Consider the following 24,393-nt stretch of genomic DNA (forward strand, 5'->3'; position numbering starts at 1 on the left):
GGTTGTGTGTTCGTTTTGCATTAATTCTGTGATTGCGTTAAAGATTATTTATACCTATGAGCCACGGTTTACTATTTCCAGTTGAGAACGGTGAAAACGCCTTTTACCTTGCAGGCTTGTGCCACGCCCTATTTCTACGTCACGCATGCAGGTTCGGCGCGGGTTGGCTGATTGGAATCGAGCTGCAGGTGGGCGGGGTCACGTATTCAGTGGCAGTTGATGGTGCTCGGGGTAGGAGAAGGTCATTTGTGTCGGGTTATCACGGACGTTCGAACACGACCCAAGTTTACCTTTTAAGATTCGTAACCTGCTTCGGATTCTCGTCCTGTACTCGGTCCATTTCTTGCGAGTCCGCGTCTAATGCGTCATTACCTGAGTCTTTGACGTGAAGACCACGTCATGGCAGTGAGATTTGCAGGTGGCCCCAGGGACGAGTCGGCGGCCCTGAGCGATGCAGAACTCGTCAAGTTGAGGAAGGAAGACCTGGTGAAGCTCCTGAGACGGGCGGACATGGGCAAGGTGTCGGCTCTAGTGGGTCAGCAAACCACCATCAAGGAGGTGAACCGCACGCTCCAGGTGCACCTGCAGGAGATCCGCGCCCTCAAGGAGGCGAACCTGCGTCTCCAAGGGGAGAACCACGAGCTGCGGGAGCTCTGCTGCTTCCTGGACGACGACAGGCAGAAGAGCAAGAAAGCGGCGACCGAGTGGCATCGCTTTGGTCGCCACGCGGTCGGAATGTTCGGACCCGAGATCGCAGCGCAATTGGAAAGGCTCCGCGAGCTGGAGCGACGGCAGGAGCAGGTGCTGCGGAACAACCAGGAGCTCACGGACATCTGCCTCATGCTGGACGAGGAGCGAGGTCACGTGGACGCTCCTGGGAGTCTGGAGGTCCTCCGGGGTCAAACGCGGGACTTTGGTGATGGAAGCAGCTTGACCGGAGACCTGAGCACCGAGCACGTCCACGCGGGTTCTCGAGACGTCACACCTGAGGACCTACACGGTAACGGTAGGTGCTGCGAACGTGCCCCTTCCCTTCACCCTATTAATATTATTACTTTTACTGCTCAATTCCCAAATTTGAACCTCCTCTCTGAGAATGCATGCATCATTCCCATTCATTTCCTCTAGACTGGTGTTGGTTTACCGGTTAAGGTGGCTGCCTTAAGATCTTGGGGTCTTGGGTTTGAGCCCCTGTCATGCCATTAAATAAACACCAGCTGGGTTGACTCAGCCTGTCATCATTCTGCGGTCTGCAAAATGAGTACCAGCTTACTGATAATAGGGGGCACTGCATCAGCGTCACAACTGAGCTTCCAGAAATGATGCAACCACAGGCTGTATACGAAACGACAACATTTCCTCTCAAATCACTATTCCTACTCCCTCTACCGTGCCATACCCTTGGCTACCCTTCTTTTTGCTGCCACATTCCCTTCTCTCACTTTTTTTTTTTTCAATGACAGGTAAAGCTTCTTCTTCACCACAGGCAGATCAGTGAGTGGCCTTGCAACTCTCTCCAACCCAATCACATTCTTCCAGCAACTCCCTCTTTATTAAAATTCCATAATGTCTGTGTACTCCTCACTTTGTTGCTGCTTACGTGTTATGCTTCCTTCCCTCTTCTCTCTCCTTAATTGTGTCGCAGTGTTGTGCCACTTTCAGTGCGTTGCCCTCTACTGTCCATCACACAGCTCTTCCATGAGCCTCGACTTTGTACAAATAAAAAAACCTTTTCTTGTAAGCTTTACCAAGTCTAAACTCCGCACGCAGTTCCATTCATTCAACCTTCTGCCTGTGGAAGTTTTCCTGAATTTGTCGTCCTCAAGGTCTTTCCTCTAGGATTTCAAGTCTGAAGCCCATCACCACCTTGTGGTCTCTCCCATTTCTACCTTTACGCTTCACTCCATCCTGTCCCAGTTTAACCCGCAACTTCTCTCCTTCCGTGCTGTGATGCCTCCATATGTTCTTCCCGTGTTTTCCCTTCACTCCATTTTGTATCTGTGACCTTAGTGTCACCTGTTCTCCAGGCTTCTTATTAGTCCCCTACCGGTGTACACCGGAGGGGACTATAGGTTTGCACTCCGTCCCTCCGTCCGTCAGTCCGTCACGCAAAGAACAGCTTTCCGGACTTTTTTTTCTAAACTCTTGATGCTAATGATTTCAAACTTGGTACATGGTTTCCTCATGATAAGTTACAGATCAAGTTCGAACTTCACGACGTTTCGATCATTTTTGACAGTTATGGCACTTTGAACTTTGGTAAGTTCCCCAACAGTATTCCGGACGACAGATTGCCAGTAGGGGACATGTATTGCAGCGCAATAATCAGAATGCTTGTTGAACTTTGATACCTGTATTTACAATTTTAAAAAAACAAAAAACTTCGATTTCCTCAAATCGACACTCCTCAACCTTGTTCGTATGTAATAAATAGACGATGCTTTAGGAATACGCCCAGGATATCGGCACACGTGCTGTACAACTACTGTTAATGTAGGAAGTTCTTTTGGGATATTTTATGACCATAATCCAACGGATCGGCGTGCTCGGAACCGAGACTGCTAACAAGCCCAGAGTCGTAGGATTAGATCTCACTTGGTCTGGAATAAAATTCCTTCAGATTAGAAACTAGGAATAGCGGCTTTGTGGCGGACTTGCACTTGTACTCCCGTACATGAACCATTAACTGCAAAAAGGTAACTTCGAACACCGTACCGTCAGCAGGTGCACCAGGATGGATCTCATTTGGGTGATTTTTTTTCAGTGTACCCAAGAAAACATCTTCATCCCGGGAGTTTGACCTTGACCTTTTGATGGTGAGGAATAATGTCGCACACTGGGCATATTATTTTGGCAACACTGTGATGTTTTGAAAATATGGAAGACTTAGTCACAAATCAGCAGCTTCGGTGTTGACCATGGACCCGGCGCACGCGTCACCGCTTTGTGTGGTTTGTAAGAGTACACCGTTTTTGTCAGTGAAGCGTCGGAACTTTAATTGCTTGTTCCGTTTCGGATCATTTTCATTCACCTTAGAAAGTCGGACAAAAGCATCCTTCCAGAAAACTGCATGGCACCCAGTTAAAGAAACGCGTTTATTTGTTTACATGGTCTAAGGCTCATGAGACTTGAGGACTTTTAACAGGAGGCAAATGTAGCCGTTGACTTTGGTGGGAGTAACTTCCTGGGGTTCTTTAGGTGCTGGCAATGCAATCTGGTGACTGGGCTTTTATATCTGCAGTCAGCAGTTAAGTTTAAGGACAAATGTCACTCCCAGTGGAAAGCTGAGTGGACCCACAAGCCAACCCATGGGGTTTTATCGGTGCTCTGTTTCGATTCTGGGAATGCTGAACCAGTGTCATGTTGGGAAACGGCTCGTGCAATTTATGAAGTCTCTTTCGTGCGACTTTGCCAGGGTCAGAATCGAACCCCAGATCCACCAGATTCCGAGCGGACACTCTAACCACACACAGGGTCTGATAAGTTTTTGCCTTAAAATCTTAATACATAAGGTCCAGACAGGGTGATTCATAGATGGACACTAAGCCAGAGGCCTGATCCGCCAGCACTGGTCGTTTGTGAACGTTAAAGTTCCCAAGTTGTTTTTCATGAAGGCCAACTGATAAACTAGAAACTCAAAGATGTGGGCTTGAGGGAGGTTAATTAGGGTAGAAAAGATCAAGAGTGTGGATGGGGATGAGATGGTAGTGGATAGCTGTCTTGAAGCAATGGAGGGGAAAATGGGATTGAAGAGACTGAGGAAGTTGGTTCCAAAGGTGAGAAAAGAGGAACAAATGAGTGGAGGAGGTGAACAACGGTTCTGGGTTTTGAGAGCTTCATCATTTCGCAGGTACCGGCAGATTGTGTGCACCCTATAGAAACCTGGGGGGGTTGGGGGGGAGGCAGAGCATGGAAAGGGCAGAAGGGTGCAAGACCAACAGTCGAAGACGGACCACCTACGTGTCTGCGATGTGAAAGTGATAGGCCTTTAGACTGCTTCGTCGCGGGAGATTCCAATGATCTTGAAGACCTTGTTTTCCACGGCGTCAAGCGGAACAAGCTGTAAGGCAGAGGGGCGCTGACCCAGAGGGGAGAGCAGTACTCGATCTGTGGATGAAAGCCTTTTAGGAAGATTGACACGCTGCCACACCATAAACAACTTCCTGCTCCCAGGTTGCTCACATGTCACATGCAAACAACTGTCTTCAGCTACAATGGGCAACTTTGCAATATGTTGAGCATCACCCTCTTGACCCGTATCCTGCTTGTGTTATTGTTGTATGTGCATGTCAACCATGTCAATGTGCCGCGAATGCGAAGTCTTCCTTCTATCAACACTGTGATGCTTTTCTTCATCCATGATGGTAATTTCATGCCTGTGTAGGAAAATGTCCACCAAGCCATTGTGTGCTGCTATTTGTTGTATGGTCTCCATTTGGTCTCAAGTGTCCATTTGTTGAGATTGAGTCCCAAAGTTTGTTTTTTTTCGTTCAACATAGCTGGTTACACGATGCGATGGAAACTGTAATTTTCAATAGGGAATTGGACACAAACTTTGATCAAAACCCTACACAGCACCTTCAGAAATATTCACACCCCTTGACTTTTTCACATTTTGTTGTTGCAGCCTGAATTCGAAATGGATTAAACTTAGATTTTTTTTTTTTGTCACCAATCTATACAAAATACCTCATAATGACAGTGAAAACATGTTTTTAGAAATTGTACAGATTTATTGAAAATGAAATACAGAAATATCTAATTTACATAAGTATTCAACCCCCTGGGTTAATACTTCGTAGAAGCACCTTTGGCAATGATTACAGCTTTTAATCATCTTGGGTATTTCTGTATCAGCTTGGCACATCTGGATTTGGGGAGTTTCTCCCATACTATCTTGCAAATTTGCTCAAGCCCTGTCCAGTTTGATGTGGAGCGTCGGTGAACAGCAATCTTCAGGTCTTTACACATATTCTCAGTGGGATGCAAGTCTGGGCTTTGGCTGGGCCATTCAAGGACTTTCACGTTCTTGTTCTGAAGCCATAGTGTTGCTTTGGCTGCATGCTTGGGGTCATTGTCCTGTTGGAGCATCAATCTTCACCTCGGTCTAAAACCTTTTGCACTCTGAAGCAGGTTCTCCTCAAGGATTTGCCTGTTTCGCGACATTCATTGTTCCCTCTGTCCTTGCAAGTCTCCCAGTCCCTGCTGCTGAAAAGCATCCTCATAGCATGATGCCACCACCACCACCACCATGCTTAACAGTAGGGATGGTGTTAGATGGGTGATGAGCTGTGCTTCGTTTCCACCAGACATGGCACTTTGCATTCAGGCCAAACAGTTCAATTCTCATCTTATCAGACCATGGAATCTTTTACCTCATGCTCGGTCTTTCACGTGACTTTTGCAAACTCCAGTCGTGCTGTCATGTGCCTTTTTCTCAGGAATAGCTTCTGTCTGGCCACTCTCCCATAAAGCTTGGATTTGTGAAGCGTTGCAGAGAATGTTGTCCTTCTGGCAGGTTCTCCCATCTCAGTCAAGGAACTCTGTAGTTCTGTCAGAGTGGTCATTGGGTTCTTTGTCACCTCCCTGACTGAGGTCCTTCTTTCCCGGTTTGGTCAGACGGCCAGGTCTAGGTGGAGTCTGGGTAGGTCCATATTCTTTCCATTTCCTAATTATAGAGGTCACTGTGCTCTTGAGAACTTTCAACGCTCCAGAAATTATTTTATACCATTCCCAGATCTATGCCTCCTCACAATTCTATCTCGAAGTTAAATCGACAGTTCCTGGGATTTCATGGTAGTTTCTGCTCTGACATGCGCTGTCAACTGTGGGACCTTGCATAGAAAGGTGTGTTTCTTCATAAATCATGTCCAATCAATTGAATTGGCCAGAGGTGGAGTCAAATGAAGTGGTAGACGACATCTCAAGGATGATCAAAGGAAATTGGATGCACCTGAGCTCAATTTGGAGTGTCATAACAAAGGTGTTGAATAATTATTGACTCAAGACATTTCAGCTTTTCCTTTTTATTTAATTATTTTGTTGAAGTGTCTAAAAGAAATACCCAATTATGGGGTATTATGTGGTAGATCAGTGACAGAAAAACGATTTAATCCATTTTACATTCAGGCTGTAACACAACCAAATATGGAAATAGTCAAGGGGGTGTGAATACTTTCTGAAGGCACTGTAGATATTTCTGCATTTCAGTACATAATTTTGTTTCACCATTGCAACTCCGCAACAATACCTTGAGCAATGTAAAAGTTTGAACAAGGCCCAAGCAAACTTGAAAATGACTACAGATGAAAAGGCTCTACCTACCAAGTTTTGGTAGGTAGAGCCTTTTCATCTGTAGTTATTTACTGAAGCGATGAACACAACTGAAGCGAATTTACTCTAACTTAGTCCGTGTTCCATTGCATGTCGTCGTCTTCGTGCTCCTCATGAAATGCTGTGAGCATTTCACACCCATGTTCATAAAATGCAATACATCCCACCCACAGTGTCATCCCTCAGGATTGTCCTTTTATTAACACGATTTTCATTATAATCGGGCACTCTACTTGTCTTGCTGAACTATGGTTTCTCTTCCAAAATCAATCCTCGTTTTCCCAGTTCGTAAAACATTCCCAATCCTGCACCGGTTTAACCCCAGAAGAATGTACACAAACAAACCTTGATAAACTCAAAACTTCCCTAGCAATTGCATCACATTGTACGGCCAAAGGATTCTCGGACTCATTTACAATTGATCGGAAATGTTCCTTTTAAGGTTTCCCCTCGAACGGAAGTGGACAAAGCCACAGTAAATGGCTTTGACAGAACTTCATCTCCTGTGATGAAGCTGACTGAGGGCCTTTCACTCACTCACCGCAGGCAGGTTGGTGGTCTTTCTGTCCGGCCTAGCCCCCCCTACTCTGTCTGTGCTCCGTCCCCCAAATATTCCTTCAGGTCGCAGAAGATCTGCCAGCAACCCTCTTCTGGTGAAACTGCCAAAATCAAGACTCTCTATTCACCTTCACTCTTTCATTCCTCTTTACTCCCGCCTCTGGAACAAACTGCCTCTCATCAATCCCACTTCTCCCTCCAGGTCTTTAAAACAGCTGTTCACCACCATCTCTTATCTTCCCCATCCAAAACCTTAAGCTTTTTCTAACCCCATTAATTCACCCCAGATCCACCTTTTTGAAATACCGACTTCTTTCCTGGAAGTCCTAGCATGTCCATTTGTCTTATACCACATCCGCCCCCCCCCCCCCCCCTTTTCCCTGCTCCCTTCCCCCAAGCCCTCTCCCTCCCACAGATCTCCCGATGTCCCTGTTCTCTACTGTTATACTTGTGTGCTTCCCTCTCTCTCCCCGTCTTGTCTCCCGCTCCCTTTATTATGTTATATGTGGCCGTTTTTTTGTTTTTTTTGGTGATTAATGTTAGCTCTCACACGAGCCTCGATCTTGTATACAAAAAAGAAATAAATAAAGGACAAATAGTCCTTATCAGCCAATCCGCCACCTTTTCGGCACGAGACGACTGGATTTATTAGTCACTTTCATGTTTCATTATTTTGTCCACTTGCATTTCGTCGTTTAACATTTGAGGTTTTATCAATTTTTCAACAATCTCATGAGAATATAGCGAACACGAGTTAATACATTTTACATACTCAGGTGTTGTTTTCGTCAAGTTTAGTTGGAGTACAGCGCTGATACGGGGACGGGCTTTGCATTTTTGGGATGCTTTCTAATTGGTTTTTTTCTGCATCACTGTGGACTTAACAAGAGTTCTGATTTCATCTTCGCTGAAGCTTTCTGCCACATCCGCGTCCTTGGTACGAGATGTTGTTTTCATTCCTGGAGTGAAACAAATAGCATGATAAACCTGGTATTTGCCAGATATAATCAGTAAATAAGAAGGTAAACGTGAAAATTTCTGATCTGCAGACTTTTTAACTTCAAAAGCTACAAGTGTGGTGACAAACCTCATGGGACGGAGCAAGGGTAGGAGAATGGGGAAATTATTTGAGATGTGGATAGGTGGAGGCTATTTTTTATTTATTTGTTTTTCACATCGATACATTTAGGGGTAAAAACAAGCGGGTTGAATGACGAACGTCTTCCCAATTAGAGCTAAAGCTGGATTGGCGACGCTGAGTAGTCCTGAACACAAACATGCATTTGTTTTTAAATTGATCATAAATACCCACATATTTACCCTTGCAATCACTGTCACCCCTCAATTTTCTCTAATTTTCGCATTTGTATTATTGTGATCTCCCTCCTGATTGTCGGGTTTCAGAGTGCTTTTTCTTTTTCTTTTGTATACACGATCGAGGCTCGTGTGAGAGCCAACATTAATCACAAAAAAACAAACGGACACATAAAACATATGATAAAGGGAATGGGAGACAAGATTGGGAGAGACGGAAGCACAAAAGTACAACATTTGAGAGCAGAGACATCGGGAGATATTTGGGAGGGAGAGGGCTTGGGGGGAGGGGGGGAGGAGGAGACGTGGGAAGGGGTGGGGGTGGGAGAGATAAAACACATGGACACTGCTAGGACTTCCAGGAAAGAAGTTTCTATTAAAAAAGTGGATCTGGGGTGAATTAACGGGGGTAGAAAAGATCAAGGTTTTGGATTGGGGATGGTGGTGAACAGCTGTTTTAAAGACTTGGAGGGAGGAGAGGGATTGAAGAGAGAGGGAATTTGTTCCAGAGGTGTGAGAAAAGAGAAATGAAAGTGAAGGTGAGCAGAGAGTCTTGATTTTGGCAGTTTCATGAGAAGAGAGTTGCAAGCAGCTCTTGTGCGACCTGTAGGAACATTTGGGGGACAAAGCACAGACAGCGCTGGGGAAGCAAGGCCGGAGAGGTGTCGGGAGAAGACAGACCACCAAGCTGCCTGCGGTGAGTGAGTGAAAGGCCCTCAGAGATAGCTTCATCATGGGAGATTCCAATGATGCTGAAAGCTTTGGTTTCAACAGCGTGAAGCCGAGCTAGGTGTGAGGCAGGAGCACCAGCCCAGAGGGGAGAGCAGTATTGCATTGAGCTGTGGATGAAAGCCTTGTATGTGGTGAGGAGCTCAGGTTTGCCAAGGAAGGACTTCGCACGACGGAGGATGCCCAGTCGGCGACTGGCTTTGCAGGCCAGCTTGGATATGTGGTTTTCCCAGAAAAGATCATGGCAGATAGTGGGACCCAAAAGTTTGAGTGACAGAACTTCTTGGAGAGGACTGTTGCGAAAGTAGATTGGAGGGTTGTCCAGTCGGTCTTTTCGGAGAGACATGGTGAGAGTGTGAGATATGTCAGGATTGAAAGACATGTTCCACTTGTTTGACCAGTCTGATTTTGTCCAGGTCTGCAGAGAGTGAGGAGGCTGCAGACTGCCGATCTGAGGGATGAGGTATGGAGCGGCATAGAGTGGAGTCGTCAGCAAAGAGATAGAGAGCATTTTCCAGAGAGTCGAAGAGATCATTGATGAAGACCAGAAAAAAACACAGGGTCCAGAACACTACCTTGGGGAACTCCAGCCTGAACAGTAAGGTGAGATGAGAGAAATCCATTCAGGGCCACACGTTGACTGCGACCAGAGAGGAAGTCCGCAAGCCATGCGTGGAGATTTCCATGGATACCATAGGAGGAGAGTTTGGTGAGTAGAGCATGGTGCCAGACCATATCAAAGGCACGTGATATGTCAAGGGAGACGGACTCCGATTTCCTGTTTGGCATTGAGGACCTCCATCCATTGTTTAGACAGCAGAAGCAGCATGTCCAGCGTAGAGTAACCTGGTCTGAAACCAAATTGATGATCAGAGATCAAGCCATTGGAGAAGAGGAAGGATTTGATTTCCGAAGCAATGATGTATGTATTCCATGACTTTGCTGAATATTGGGAGCAGGCTGATTGGTCTGTCGTTGCAAGGACATGTTTTTGCACCATTTTTGTGTAAAGCGGTAATGTTGGCTGATTTCCAAGCTGATGGAATTTGAAGAACTTTTATGGATTGCAGCAGAAAGTTATTTTGCTTGTAGGTTTGTGTTCTGGGGAAGGGTACAGTGTAGTAGTAGTACTATTGTTGCTGCTGTTGCTACTACTATTATTACTACTACTGCTATTACTACTGCTCTTACTACTACTATTACCATTATTATTAGTACTACTGTGATTACTACTACTACTATTGTTATTACTACTACTATTGTTATTACTACTACTATTGTTATTACAACTACTATTGTTATTACTACTACTACTACTATTATTACTACTATTATTACTACTACTACTATTATTACTACTACTACTATTATTACTACTACTATTATTACTACTACTACTACTATTATTACTACTACTATTATTATTATTACTACTACTACTATTATTACTACTACTACTATTATTACTACTACTACGACTACTTTAATGGCCCCATTTATTGTCACCTTGTGGAATCAGCCCTGGGGGAATTTTGGTCTGTCTTTCACGAACTGGCTGGCCAGGCTTTGACATTGAACTGGAGCTGATTTGGGCAGGAACTTGCAATTTGTTCAGGATGCTGGAAATAACTGCGACTCCTCTTGAAAGACACAGTGGGATATTTTGGCGTCAATCGACCTGTTAGCAGACGGTTACCCTGTCTAACATATAAGCGAGGGGGGAACATTTTGTGCTGCAGGATCCTGTCTGTGAAGCACCGATCGCACAGTTTGTGTCCCAAGCCCTAAACAGTCCTGCTGGAAGCAGAAACTGAGCATTCTATGTTTCAAAAATAGAATTAATTACCCTGCGCTCATGAAGCGAAAAGCAGGGTTAAGCATTCGGTTACGTACGGCGTGCGTACGTGTCTGCATTTTTTAAAATTCATTTTCTCGGCAACCGTCGGTCCGATTGGCACGAAATTTTACCATAGGAGTGCCTTAGCCTGTAGAATTTTTTTATTCATAATTATGACGTCATAGGTCACATGGTACGGACGCCATCTTGGAAAAACGTTACACCTCTATCTCCCAACTGCTCAATAGAAAGAATTGAAACATGGCTCATTTTCAACTACTCCCCCATGGGGAATAAGCTATGTTAATTATGATGTCATCGGTGCCTTAATTATGACGTCATAATTCGACAGGGACAACGCTTAGTCTGATCAGTTTGAAATTTATCAAACGTGATCTATGCAACAATTATATTAGAAAATATAAATTTATGATGTCATCGCTCACTTGGTCTGGCAGCCATATTGGATCAAAGTGAAAAAAAAATCCTTCAAAAACAAGAGTCGGCTTGCACCAAGTTGACTGCGCAGGGTAAGTATTCTATGAATACCATCTAGTTTTACCTGAGTTGTCCAATCACAGTACGAGAATGAGATCTTCCGAGGCTTGTATCTCGGTTTCACCAGGAAGACTTTGAACTCAAAATGTACAAAATAATCCTGTATTTCTGCTTATTTTTAACCATAACTCACTCTATTTATTTTTTTTTATCCACCTTGGCAAGATTTGTTAACTAAATGGAAGTCTAAGACCATTCTAAGACCGATTCAGGAAAACCAAAATTCAGATTTCATGAACTCTTCCTTCCATTCAAAGCAAGAGGGAGTTTGTTACTCTAATGTCGATGTTTGTTTCTCGCAACAACCGGTTTGTTTTTGTCGCAAAACATATCGACCGTAATATATTAAGCTCTTTTTAACCACTCACTGACTCGCACATGGATATAAATGTTGAATAATTTTTAGGTGGCCTAGAAAGTTGAAACTTTGCACACTGGTACAGCTCAACGCAAATACTCCAGTAAAAAGAAATCACAAAAATGTCAGCAAATGAAAATATCTGGAAAAAATCGGCCGGTGGAGAGTCACGTGACCAGACAATGCTGCGTCACGTGAGCTTGCATCGGGCGCCATGGTTCAAGAAGTCCAGGTTTATCGTTTACCTACGGTGTACTCCGGTCAGGGGGCGCTGTAAGGGGGGGGGGGGGGGGGGAAGTTTGGATGATTCCAAGGGCCCTGCACTGACAGGGGCCCTAAAAATTATTAGAACATTAGGTAAAAATTCTCAATATTAAATTATTTACCAGGCTTTGCAGTCTTGCCATGCTGTCCATTGAAAGTCAGTTGGCTAGAAAGCTGGACTTCAAAGACTTGATCAGTGACTGCGAGCAACGAGGCTCGGCGCTGGGCTCTTGGTGTGCGAGGCTGAGCAAGGACCAGTGATGACTAAATGGCATGGCTATGGATATTGGATCACTACACTTGCTATGTACACTTGTATGTATACTCTGCTGCTGATTTTATTATTTTGTTTGTTATATCATTCTATAGATGATAATGTTAATTTATTTTAATTGAAGAGAGGTTAATGCTGTATGTTGTAATGTATGTTGTAATTCTTACCATTAAAATTACATTTAGACTATAAAATATGGCCTTGAGCACATTTCTTGTGTGGGTATCAGTCTTGCATCAAATCGTGAATTCCATACCTTATGCAAAAATATAAGCGTTGTTTCAATCTCCTGGCAAAAATGTCTTTTGGAAAAATGTGTGCGCGTGCTTCATAGGGGCCCATTGTGATTGTGATATCATTTCATGGGGCCCAAAATCCCTGGCGGCGCCCCTGACTCCGATAAATGTCACAGTGCATACTTAAGTATTGTATTTCATTATTTATATAAACTGTATCTACTACAATTCTCATTTAATTTGAAGTAACAAAAATATGAACTGCACGTTTTTATATGAATGTCCTCTGATAGCAAAATTGAGGATTCTAGCCACCAATCGTTTTGAATTCTACTATGGCAGCCATTTTTGCTAACATCCAGAGGCGTTCCGTTTACGAGCAGCTCGCTTGGCCCTCGCAAGGCACCTCTCTTAATCACCTCCGGTGGCTAGGCAAGCGGCCTGCAAAGCGATTGGCACAGAACAGCTTGCTTGGCAAGTGATAGCAAGCCACTGGCTAACGGAACGTGCCCCCTTCTCACTCATTCTTCCTTTAATTGCTTTAGTTTTCCACTTGCTGACTGCAAACATGCCCCACTCATGTGTGAGTGTGCCCCGTCAGAGCTGGCAGGATAGTCTGGAAATGAGCACTCGCCTCTCAGCTGTCTAAGCTTGGTGCCGAATCTCGACCCAACTACAAACTGCAACCCTGGTGTTTCGCAGGTGGGGCGAGGCATCAATATGGGTGCCATCCCTCGGATGGACGTTAAATTGGGCATATCCCATCTGCCAGCATTAGTTGATGAATGTTCAAGATCCCACAGTGCTTTTGGCCTCGAGGAGGCGAGCTATTACCGGCACCCTGGCCAAATTAAAAAATTTCTGCCCTGACTGCCTGCAGGGAAGGCAATGGCAAAACAACCAACATACCCCATTCCAAGACTACTTTGGCAGCATCAATGATCTCTTTCGGGTATGGTACATACGTTATGTACAACAACAGGCATTTTAAGGCCATTTTCCCTAAAAGAGTGAGGGTTAGCCTTGCGATCCCCATGACAATCTTCTCCATTTTGCCCTATTTTCTGCATCTCTCCTTGTTAACCCCCTTGCCCGCATTTCTTCTTCCACCATCTTTAGCCAAGTCTTTCTCGGTCTTCCCTGTCCTCTACTTCCTTCTACATTCATTTCCATCACTCTTCTCAACCAGTCACTTTCATCCTTCCTCAACACATGACAAAACCATCTCAACCTGTTTCTCTTCACAGCATCAATCACAGACTCTATTCCCATCATCTTTCGCAATTCATCATTTGTCTTCCTCTCTCTCAACGATACTCCGCACATCCGTCGAACCGTTCGCATTTCCACCCTTTCCAGCCTTCGTTGCTGCTCTACATTCATTACCCATGTCTTGCTCCCATAAATCATAACACTTCTCACACATGCAGCATGCACCTTTCCCTTCAGCTTCAACGACACTCCTCATCAGCATGCCACTCAGTTCCCGAAACTTCTTCCATGCACATCTCACTCCAGAAACCGTTGCCGAATCTGATCCACCTTCTCCATTCAGCATGTCTCCTAGGTAACAAAATGTTTTCATACCTTCCAGCTTCATGCCGTCTCCAAGATCCAACTCAACATTTCCTCCATCTGCAGCTCCCTCTGTGCACACCTTACACTTGAATGTAGCTGCTACACTGGTTAATGACCCTCTCAAACCACTACCTTTTGATGAACCCACTCAGCGCGCATTGTACATTGAATGGAATTCACTCCGACACCCTTCCTTCACACATCACATGGCCACTTCCCAGTTCTTTCCACCTCACCACATGCTTTACCACTTGCCATCACCTTCGTTTTTCCGATATTCACCTTCAGACCTTTTGTCTCCATACATTCCTTCCACTTGTTCATCTTCTCCTTCAGTCCATCCATACTTTCTGCAATCGACACCAGATCACCTGCACACAACAACTCCCACGGTAAACCCTCCTTTACGTTCCGAGCAAGCACCATCACAGCTACAAATAGTAGTGGACTTAGTACCGACCCCTGATGCACTCTCACCAACACCTCAAACTCACCACTGTTCCCGGCCTTCGTCCTTACAGCTGTGCGTGCTCTTTTGTACATTGCCATCACTACTCTGATCAACCATTCCTCCACTCCTAACTTCCTCAATGCCCATGTCAATACTTCACGTGGAACCCTATCGAATGCTTTCTCCAGATCAACACACCCAAGAAACAACTTCTTCCTCTTCTCCATGTACTTCTCCTGCAACTGCCTCACAATAGAAAGCATGTCTGTTGTTCCTCTTCCTGGCATAAATCCAAACTGCATTTCGTCGATCTTCACTTTCTTCCTTATCCTCCTCTCCAACACCCTTTCCAATACCTTCATTCCATGCTCCAATAACTTTATCGCTCGATACGAGCCACAGTCCAGAGGGTCACCTTTCCCCTTGTATAGAGGGACGAGGGTACTCGGTTCCCAATCCACTGGAATGCGGCCTTCTTTCACCACCAGTTTGCAGATCTCTGTCATTCTCTTCATACCCCAACTTCCTGCTGCCTTCAACATATCTCCCAAAACTCCCGTCGGCCCTCCCGCTTTTCCACTCTTCATTGCTTTTATCGCTTCCTCAACTTCCTTCTCGGTTATCTTCTCTGCCGGTCCTAAAACTGGGTTACTCTCTATGTTGCCATCCCATTCATTCTCTGCATTCAACAGTATTTCCATATATCTTTTCCATCTTCCTTTAATTCCATCTGGGTCCACAACGATTTGTCCCACATACATTATGTACATTCTCTGAATTCTTCCTGCCAGATGTTATCATGGTCATGAATAGATAGCTCTCCTATTCCAGGAGCCAAATGGTAGACCAAGTTGTTTATGAAGTGCTGTTTGTGGACCACGTGAGAGTGAAACAGCAGGCCTACTGAAACGGTGAAGGGGTATCTTATCCAGAAAGTGGGTAATCTTGGAATGAAGGAATTGAGCAATCTGCATTTTTTTGGCCACTCATTTGCATCACTCAATATGTTGCACAGCACAGTCACTCCGCAAATCACAGAATAATTGCATTACTAAACACCAAATTGCCTGTGGCGAAAACCTGGAATTTGTTGGGTCTTTTTGTTTGTTTTTAACAAGTCATGCCAGGTTCTCACACTACCGTTTCATGTTTTTGTGTTTTTCCCCTCCCAAGAAATGTTGTACATAAAATTCCTGGAGAATAAACTAAAACAGCTGGAAGGAATCGAGTCTTTCCCAAAGGTATGTGCATGCTTCTTTCTATGTTTAATTCCAACGTGCAGGTATTGTGGGGCATGGCAGAAGGTGTCGTGACAAGGTGATTGGAATGTATTGCTCTGTCAGTGTTCACATGCTGTTCATTCTTCTCCATTTTGATAGCGTCCTCCTGGGGTGGTGGCTTTCCGTCCTGACCACAAAACCCTGTCATCTTCCAAGCTGCCAAACCTGCCTGACAAGCCCCAGGTGAATGCACCGTATTGTGAGCAACACATGTAACAGAGTACACACCCTAAACACGAGCACTCCCTAATCACGAGGTAAATGGCATTTCTGTCCAACACATCCGTACCATATCCCCACCAATTGTGGTCGTGTCCCATGGGTGTGGACATGCGTACGATATTAGATGCTTACTGTGTAGGTGAGAAAGAGATGCAGTCACGTCTCGATGTCCACAACATCTGTGTGGAAGAGGATTTGGTCCTATGACTTATTATTGAGGACACGGTCTAACTTCCCAGATCCCTCTCTCTCGACACAGATCCCTCTATCTCTCAATGCTGGTACCCTAGCATAATTCCACGCTTTGAGAATCATTATGGAAGGCAATGGCATGCGGATGTTAATAGATTTAAATTGACCGTGAGAGTCAGATAGCAAGTAAAAGATGAATAAAATTTAGAGATCATGTTCATGTACACGTTTATCTGCATTGGACCGTTGCTGAGTAGCTTGGACTTGGAAGCAATTACACATGTTGGAGATGCTCCCATTTCGGATGTACTTTGTGTACAGACAACGTGAGCATGCGTGATGTGTATTGGCACAAATTGTGACGCGTGCAAAACGTCATGCCTGTTGTGTGTACCCGGCTGTCGCAAGTAACACGTTCTTTATTATCCCCAGGGAGCGAAGCATGCCAGTGATCCTCAGGGGTCATTGGGTAGGAAGCCTGCGGTATCACAGAAACCTGAGGCTGTGGTCCATGCAATGAAGGTATTTGTTCTTCGTGTCCGCAAAGTTGTGCTGCACTCGGTTTCAATGAAATAATGCTCTGAGAATGCCGCGGTTGGTTTCATCTCTCATGGCTTTTCTGCTTTTCCTTTTCAGCATTTACTTGTTTTAATTTGGCCTTGCACATTACAAGAACCTATGGAAGACAGGCCTTGCATGATTTTTATATGAAATTATTAGATATTCGGTGCAGGTGCTTTGAGCCTGATTTCTCGTGTGCCGGATGTTCATAGTCGTCCAGTACTGTACGGAAATGGTCATCGCTTACACCGATACCATGATCTGGCCAACCCTTAATGGAACGATTCTCTCCTCTTCCTAATGCCTCGCTATAATTCCCAGTCTTTCCTAATGTTTTCTTATCAAATATGTTTAAAATGACCAACTATTTGCCACTTATCAAATAGAGTTTAAAAATAATTTGCACATCCTCGCACCATGGATGTTGACATTCCTTCCTCCTTTCTCATGTTAATATTTAATGTAATCGGTGAGTGATTGATGGCGCACTTGTCAATACAATTACAAAGACTCCCCACTTCTGCATCTTCTCCCCATTTTCCATTCACTTAACCACCCCCCCCCCCCCCATCTCCTTCCACTTGCCCCCCTCCATCTCCTTCCACAACCCCCTCCACTTTCCTCCCACATCCACCTCCGCTTTCCTCCCACATCCACCTCCGCTTTCCTCCCGCATCCACCTCCGCTTTCCTCCCGCATCCACCTCCGCTTGCCTCCCGCATCCACCTCCGCTTGCCTCCCGCATCCACCTCCGCTTGCCTCCCGCATCCACCTCCGCTTGCCTCCCGCATCCACCTCCGCTTGCCTCCAGCATCCACCTCCGCTTGCCTCCCGCATCCACCTCCGCTTGCCTCCCGCATCCACCTCCGCTTGCCTCCCGCATCCACCTCCGCTTGCCTCCCGCATCCACCTCCGCTTGCCTCCCGCATCCACCTCCGCTTGCCTCCCGCATCCACCTCCGCTTGCCTCCCGCATCCACCTCCGCTTGCCTCCCGCATCCACCTCCGCTTTCCTCCCGCATCCACCTCCGCTTTCCTCCCGCATCCACCTCCGCTTTCCTCCCGCATCCACCTCCGCTTTCCTCCCGCATCCACCTCCGCTTTCCTCCCGCATCCACCTCCGCTTTCCTCCCTCATCCACCTCCGCTTGCCTCCCGCATCCACCTCCGCTTGCCTCCCACATCCACCTCCGCTTGCCTCCCACATCCACCTCCGCTTGCCTCCCACATCCACCTCCGCTTGCCTCCCACATCCACCTCCGCTTGCCTCCCACATCCACCTCCGCTTGCCTCCCACATCCACCTCCGCTTGCCTCCCACATCCACCGCCGCTTGCCTCCCACATCCACCGCCGCTTGCCTCCCACATCCACCTCCGCTTGCCTCCCTCATCCACCTCCGCTTGCCTCCCGCATCCACCGCCGCTTGCCTCCCGCATCCACCTCCGCTTGCCTCCCGCATCCACCTCCGCTTGCCTCCCTCATCCACCTCCGCTTGCCTCCCTCATCCACCTCCGCTTTCCTCCCGCATCCACCTCCGCTTGCCTCCCGCATCCACCTCCGCTTGCCTCCCGCATCCACCTCCGCTTTCCTCCCGCATCCACCTCCGCTTGCCTCCCGCATCCACCTCCGCTTGCCTCCCGCATCCACCTCCGCTTGCCTCCCGCATCCACCTCCGCTTGCCTCCCGCATCCACCTCCGCTTGCCTCCCGCATCCACCTCCGCTTGCCTCCCGCATCCACCTCCGCTTGCCTCCCGCATCCACCTCCGCTTGCCTCCCGCATCCACCTCCGCTTGCCTCCAGCATCCACCTCCGCTTGCCTCCCGCATCCACCTCCGCTTGCCTCCCGCATCCACCTCCGCTTGCCTCCCGCATCCACCTCCGCTTGCCTCCCGCATCCACCTCCGCTTGCCTCCCGCATCCACCTCCGCTTTCCTCCCGCATCCACCTCCGCTTGCCTCCCTCATCCACCTCCGCTTGCCTCCCGCATCCACCTCCGCTTGCCTCCCGCATCCACCTCCGCTTGCCTCCCGCATCCACCTCCGCTTGCCTCCCGCATCCACCTCCGCTTGCCTCCCACATCCACCTCCGCTTGCCTCCCACATCCACCTCCGCTTGCCTCCCACATCCACCTCCGCTTGCCTCCCTCATCCACCTCCGCTTGCCTCCCTCATCCACCTCCGCTTTCCTCCCGCATCCACCTCCGCTTGCCTCCCGCATCCACCTCCGCTTGCCTCCCGCATCCACCTCCGCTTTCCTCCCGCATCCACCTCCGCTTGCCTCCCGCATCCACCTCCGCTTGCCTCCCGCATCCACCTCCGCTTGCCTCCCGCATCCACCTCCGCTTGCCTCCCGCATCCACCTCCGCTTGCCTCCCGCATCCACCTCCGCTTGCCTCCCGCATCCACCTCCGCTTGCCTCCCGCATCCACCTCCGCTTGCCTCCCGCATCCACCTCCGCTTGCCTCCCTCATCCACCTCCGCTTGCCTCCCTCATCCACCTCCGCTTTCCTCCCGCATCCACCTCCGCTTGCCTCCCGCATCCACCTCCGCTTGCCTCCCGCATCCACCTCCGCTTTCCTCCCGCATCCACCTCCGCTTGCCTTCCGCATCCACCTCCGCTTGCCTCCCGCATCCACCACCTCTATTTTCCTCCCCCCTCCACTTGCCTTCCTCACTCCTTCCCCTCTAATAAGTATTGGGTGGAATGTTGTAATACTCCAGGAGAGGCGATTTTGCTGTTTATTGGCAACATACAATATAAATACTTCATCCCTTCCACACGGCTAATGGTTCCACACTTATTATTAAAGCTCAACTCTGTGCCATGGGTTTCCAAGACGTGGTTTCCCAGCATGCACTTGGATTTACCAGATTTGTTGAATCAAAAACGTATTGAATGTCAAAACGGTATATTGATCAGTTTTTATTTCGATCATGGAATAGCAAAACATTAACTTGTAAACAGTGAGGCAAATGTTTGACAGTGACATGAAAAGAGAATGTACCTGCCAGCAGCATTGCACGACTCGATGAACTTTGTAACTTGACAAGACTGGGTAGTGCATGGTGGGATGTACTGTATGTACCAGTTACGACATCTGAGTTTTCAATCACCAAACGTCAATCGGTGTACATTTTTCTGTTCCCAAAATTGAAATGTATACATTGGTCTCGCCTCGAAGGAGTTGCGAGACTATTACAATGCCCCTGTTCATGTGCATATATTTGCTTTTCTTTTTTAAATGTTTTCTCTGCAACCGCTTTACCGATGGAAGGATGGATGTGAAACTTTAAACGTAGGACTGATTCCACATGGAGGATATTTTATTGCTAACTCTGATGTCATAGGTCACTTGGTATGACATCCATATTTGATTCGAGGAAAAATTTGGATATCTCCAAAACCGCTCAACGAAAAAAAATTGAAACTTAGCATATGACATCAATTCCCCATGGGGTTTGTAGGGTGATAACAATGATGTCATCACTGAAGTGATATTCCAGCCATAATTGGTCCAGCCATAAATGGATTATGAATCAAAATCCATAATTGGAAAAATATCAAACTTCAAATTTAAAGATATGAAGTGGGTCTGACCTGATGTGTGAAGAATTAAATGTATGACGTTTAGTCACATGGTCTGGTGGCCATATTAGATTGAAAAAAAAAAAAGTGAAATAAAAATCTTCTCCAGAACCGCTTAACACTAAATACCGATATTTTATACCGATAATTATACCGATACTTATACCGATAATTATACCGATACCGATAATATACCGATAATTTTATACCGATTATACCGATACCGATTTATACCGATAAATACCGATAACACTAAGTACCGATACTAAATTTCATGCACATGATTGATTAGTCATAGGGCAAATTTTTTTCACATTCATCTTCATTGATGCAATTTAACCTTTGTGTGTACAAAAGTGGTTGCTAAATTTCCTAATACTGCAATCGATCAATAAAGCAACAGATAATGGCAATATTAGTCAGGTTCACTATGTTAACAAACATAATTTCTTTCAAAATTTTGGGATTAGCAAACCTGTACATTTTTGGAATCTTCAGAGCATGGAGAATCTGAAAATCAATGTTGGCATTTGCACAGCCATGCATGGCCGCCATTTTGGATTTTGAAAATGGCCGCCATAAAATACATATTTTGCGCGATCTCGGCTTCTAGTCAACCTAGAGACTTAATTAAATATGCTAATCCTATGTTTTCTGGGTCAAGGAATCCGATAAAGGCCTCAAAATAGTGCTCAGGATTATAGAAAAGCAACAAACAAAGGTAATTGAAAACCATTGTCTTTATATTTGTGATATAACTATTACATAATACATGATATTGCAAGTCCTTTGAAGTTATAGGTTGTTATAGGAAGTTATAGGTAGTATCAGATTGAACTATAAGTCCTATACACAGGATCTACGAGGTCTATACCGTTCAGGAATATGCTTTTACAGATCTTCATCACTGTCCTGAGTGTCATTTTCGCAAAGGTGTCTACGCAAATGTAAACATTAATTTTTGGATTCCTCATGCTCTGAATATTCCAAAAATGTATCGTTTTGCTAATCTACCAAAATTTTGAACGAAAAAACATAGTGAACCTGACTATATATGGGACTAACAGGATGCATGGATGTCGGTATAATGGGCCACAATCGTGTTGTGTTCAGTTAACAGGTATTTTTGTTTAGGATGAGCGTGAGGCGAGACTGTGTGCTCCGAGTGCCATTCTAGTTTAACTTGTGTTCTTCATGTTCCTTTTTATTATTGTTTATATCATACCTGCATTTTATTCTTCACATTTTAAAACTATTTTTATCGTCTCTCATTTCTGCTTTGTAACATGGTGGTGCAGTATAATTTCGAATCACCACGTGTGGCCTATCTCCTGCAGGTGCCCAACAGCCCAAATTTAAATAACAGGATTCTCGAGCCCTATGAGGATGGCGATATGAGTGACAAAGAGAAAGCAGTTCTGCGTGAAATGTCCCAAGTAAGGATGTGAAGCCTTTCTCAAGCAAAATACCAACTTTAAAATCATCCATTTTTTTTTTGCCTGTAAATCACCATATCACATTTATGATGTTTGGTGTATATCAAGATGACGATAAACTGAGCTGCCCCTGCACTTTATCTCCTTCCAGGTGGTGCTCAAGAAGATTGGAAATTCTGCACGTGGTGAAAGTCCAACGCAGAAGCGTAGAGGAGCCACCTAGTCTGTTTCCAAAATCCTTTCTGGATTTTGAATTTCTTATCCTGGTTAACACGGAATAATACAATAAGCAGCTTTGAAAGCAGGTCACACCAGCCCTCCTTTCTACAGAAGCTCAAATCAATTGGCCAAAGTTTTTATTTTTGTTACAATAACATTAACTTTTCACTTTGAATTGAGACATTCATCATCATTAATTGGTTGGCTGGTCTCACCATTGGGATCTCTGGTCCTGCCCCTTTAATTATATATATATATATATATATATATATATATATAATTTTTGTTTGTTTGTTTCCTGTTCAAAAAACAAAACGAAAGGCAACAGCACTTATGGACAATACATATCTGGTATTATCGAGGACAAACTATCAACACCGGCATGACATGTATGACAATGACATCTATGATCCATCCATGTTGGAATGTCATTGACAAACAAGTGCATGTTTCAAAGTTCAGAAACACAGCAAACAAACAAACCCATTTACTTTGGAAGGAAACCAATTTCACTCATCCATAGAGAAAGGTGGTTTTAAAATAGTTTCAATTTGGTTATCCCACATACAATCCTAAAAAAAAAATTTTTTTTCCCCCAAAGTTGCGAATCACAGGCAACCCAATAAGGTTTATCTCCTAGCGATGGTGTCTGCTGTCACGATCGTCTTGCAATGCTTGAGTACTTCCTCTGTCCAGTGTGTAATCTCATCCTACCCATTTGAATGACAAGGCCGCAGTCCATTGCTGGTTATTTTTGTGGTGAAAGCCCATAATCGACTTGCAGGAAGCGTGTTGAACACGGTCGGCGTAGGTTTGGTTATTGTGGTGAAACTGCAATTGCATTTCCCTTCGCATGTGACAATTCGCAAATCGCTGCTATAACGATTTGCACACATTATGAAAATGATTGTAATTGCAGTTTATACATGTTATTTTTTTGTACAAACTTGATACATGTTATTTTTGTATATAACGTTTCAATGACGAGCTACTGTACAATTAGTATAACGTTATTTTCATACCAATATGAACTAGTTTTAAACATGTCGATGTAAGTAAATGCTTCAGGACAATCAGTGCTATTTGGCAAAGAAATATGATAATTCTTCCTTACAATTTGTAGTTAAAACTTGACTGAAGAATTGATGGAATTTTTCTGAATAAAATAATTAATAAATGTCATTGCAATGACAGATACAAGGAAACTTGGACACAGACAGATACCTCTGCCATCAAAGCTTGTTTCACTACTGTTTTGTCTGTGAGCAGGATATCTTAAAAGGTTATGGATAGATTGGGCCAAAAATTGATGGACAGGTTGGGTGCAAGACGACAAATTGAATAGATTTTGGTGATGTTTTGACATTGGGTGGAATGTTGTAATAAGTATTTCGATTAAGTGTTTTTTTTTTTTGGTCTACTCGGATACAAAATGTAAATTGTTCACCTGGCGGAGGTATGCTCTCTACTGAGTGCCGGTCTAGTTAATAACGAACACTGAGGTCACCTGATATGCTTCCACCTGGAAGGTGTGAAAACATTTTGCTACCTAGGAGACATGCTGAATGGAGAAGGTGGATCAGACACTGCAATGGTTGCTAGAATGAGATGTACATGGAAGACGTTTTGGGAACCGAGTGACGTGCTGACGAGGAGTGCTGTCTTTGAAGCTGAAGGGAATAGTGTATGCTGCATGTGTGAGAAGTGTTGTGATTTATGGGAGCGGGACATGGGTAATGAACGTAGAGCAGCAACGAAGGGTGGAAATGCGAATGGTTCAGTGGATGTGCGGAGTATCGTTGAGCGAGAAAGACAAATGATGAATTGCGAAAGATGATGAATAGAGCCTGTGAAGACAAACAGGTTGAGATGGTTTGGTCATGTTGAGGAAGGATGAAAGTGACTGGTTGAGAAGAGTGATGGAAATGAATGTAGAAGGAAGTAGAGGATGGGGAAGACCGAGAAAGACTTGGCTAAAGGTGGTGGAAGAAGAAATGCGGGCAGAGGAGATGGAGAAAATTGTCATGGGTCTCGCAAAGCTAACCCCCGCTCCAGCAGGGAAAATGGCCTTAAAATGCCTGTTGTGTTCACAAGTTATCACAATTTTACCTTACTTGGCCTTTCACCTCAGGACCCCAAAATCTTATCAGTTAATCTTTACATTATTATACATACTGTATCTGCACTAAGTTTGACTAAGATCCCTTCAGCCGTTCTGAAGTTATTTTGGTCACAAAAACCCATCATGAATGGAGGAAAACCCATAAAAACTGGCAACATAAACCTAGGTTTGTCAACTTTTTGAGTTGTAAACTTGTGATTGTCCAATTTTCTTTCTTATTCCAATTGTGTTTGCCAGTCACTTGCACAATATTTACAAAGCCCTTTCAAATGGCTTGACAATGAAA

At 45.2% G+C, this 24,393-nt stretch overlaps 1 protein-coding gene across 1 annotated transcript; it reads left to right on the forward strand.

Annotated features, from left to right (window-relative positions):
* The first annotated feature begins 200 nt into the window (after window positions 1-200).
* Window positions 201-23,190, forward strand: LOC137435492 (coiled-coil domain-containing protein 85B). The gene is made up of 6 exons (XM_068129327.2): window positions 201-1,006; window positions 15,664-15,731; window positions 15,870-15,953; window positions 16,617-16,706; window positions 21,668-21,766; window positions 21,918-23,190. The coding sequence occupies exons 1-6, from the start codon at window positions 400-402 to the stop codon at window positions 21,987-21,989; spliced, it is 1,020 nt and encodes a 339-aa protein (XP_067985428.1). The 5' UTR covers window positions 201-399; the 3' UTR covers window positions 21,990-23,190.
* The last annotated feature ends 1,203 nt before the right edge of the window (window positions 23,191-24,393 follow it).

The sequence above is a fragment of the Myxine glutinosa genome, chromosome 9 (genome assembly GCF_964187855.1).
Source record: "Myxine glutinosa chromosome 9, kmMyxGlut1.1, whole genome shotgun sequence".
NCBI lineage: Eukaryota > Metazoa > Chordata > Myxini > Myxiniformes > Myxinidae > Myxine > Myxine glutinosa.

Bases quoted from the DNA above. Each gene is read 5' to 3' on its own strand.
- LOC137435492 (XM_068129327.2), top strand. From the start codon at position 400: ATGGCAGTGAGATTTGCAGGTGGCCCCAGGGACGAGTCGGCGGCCCTG. The intron at 15,954-16,616 runs GTGAATGCACCG...TATTATCCCCAG, and splicing joins ACCTGCCTGACAAGCCCCAG to GGAGCGAAGCATGCCAGTGA. The intron at 21,767-21,917 runs GTAAGGATGTGA...ATCTCCTTCCAG, and splicing joins TTCTGCGTGAAATGTCCCAA to GTGGTGCTCAAGAAGATTGG.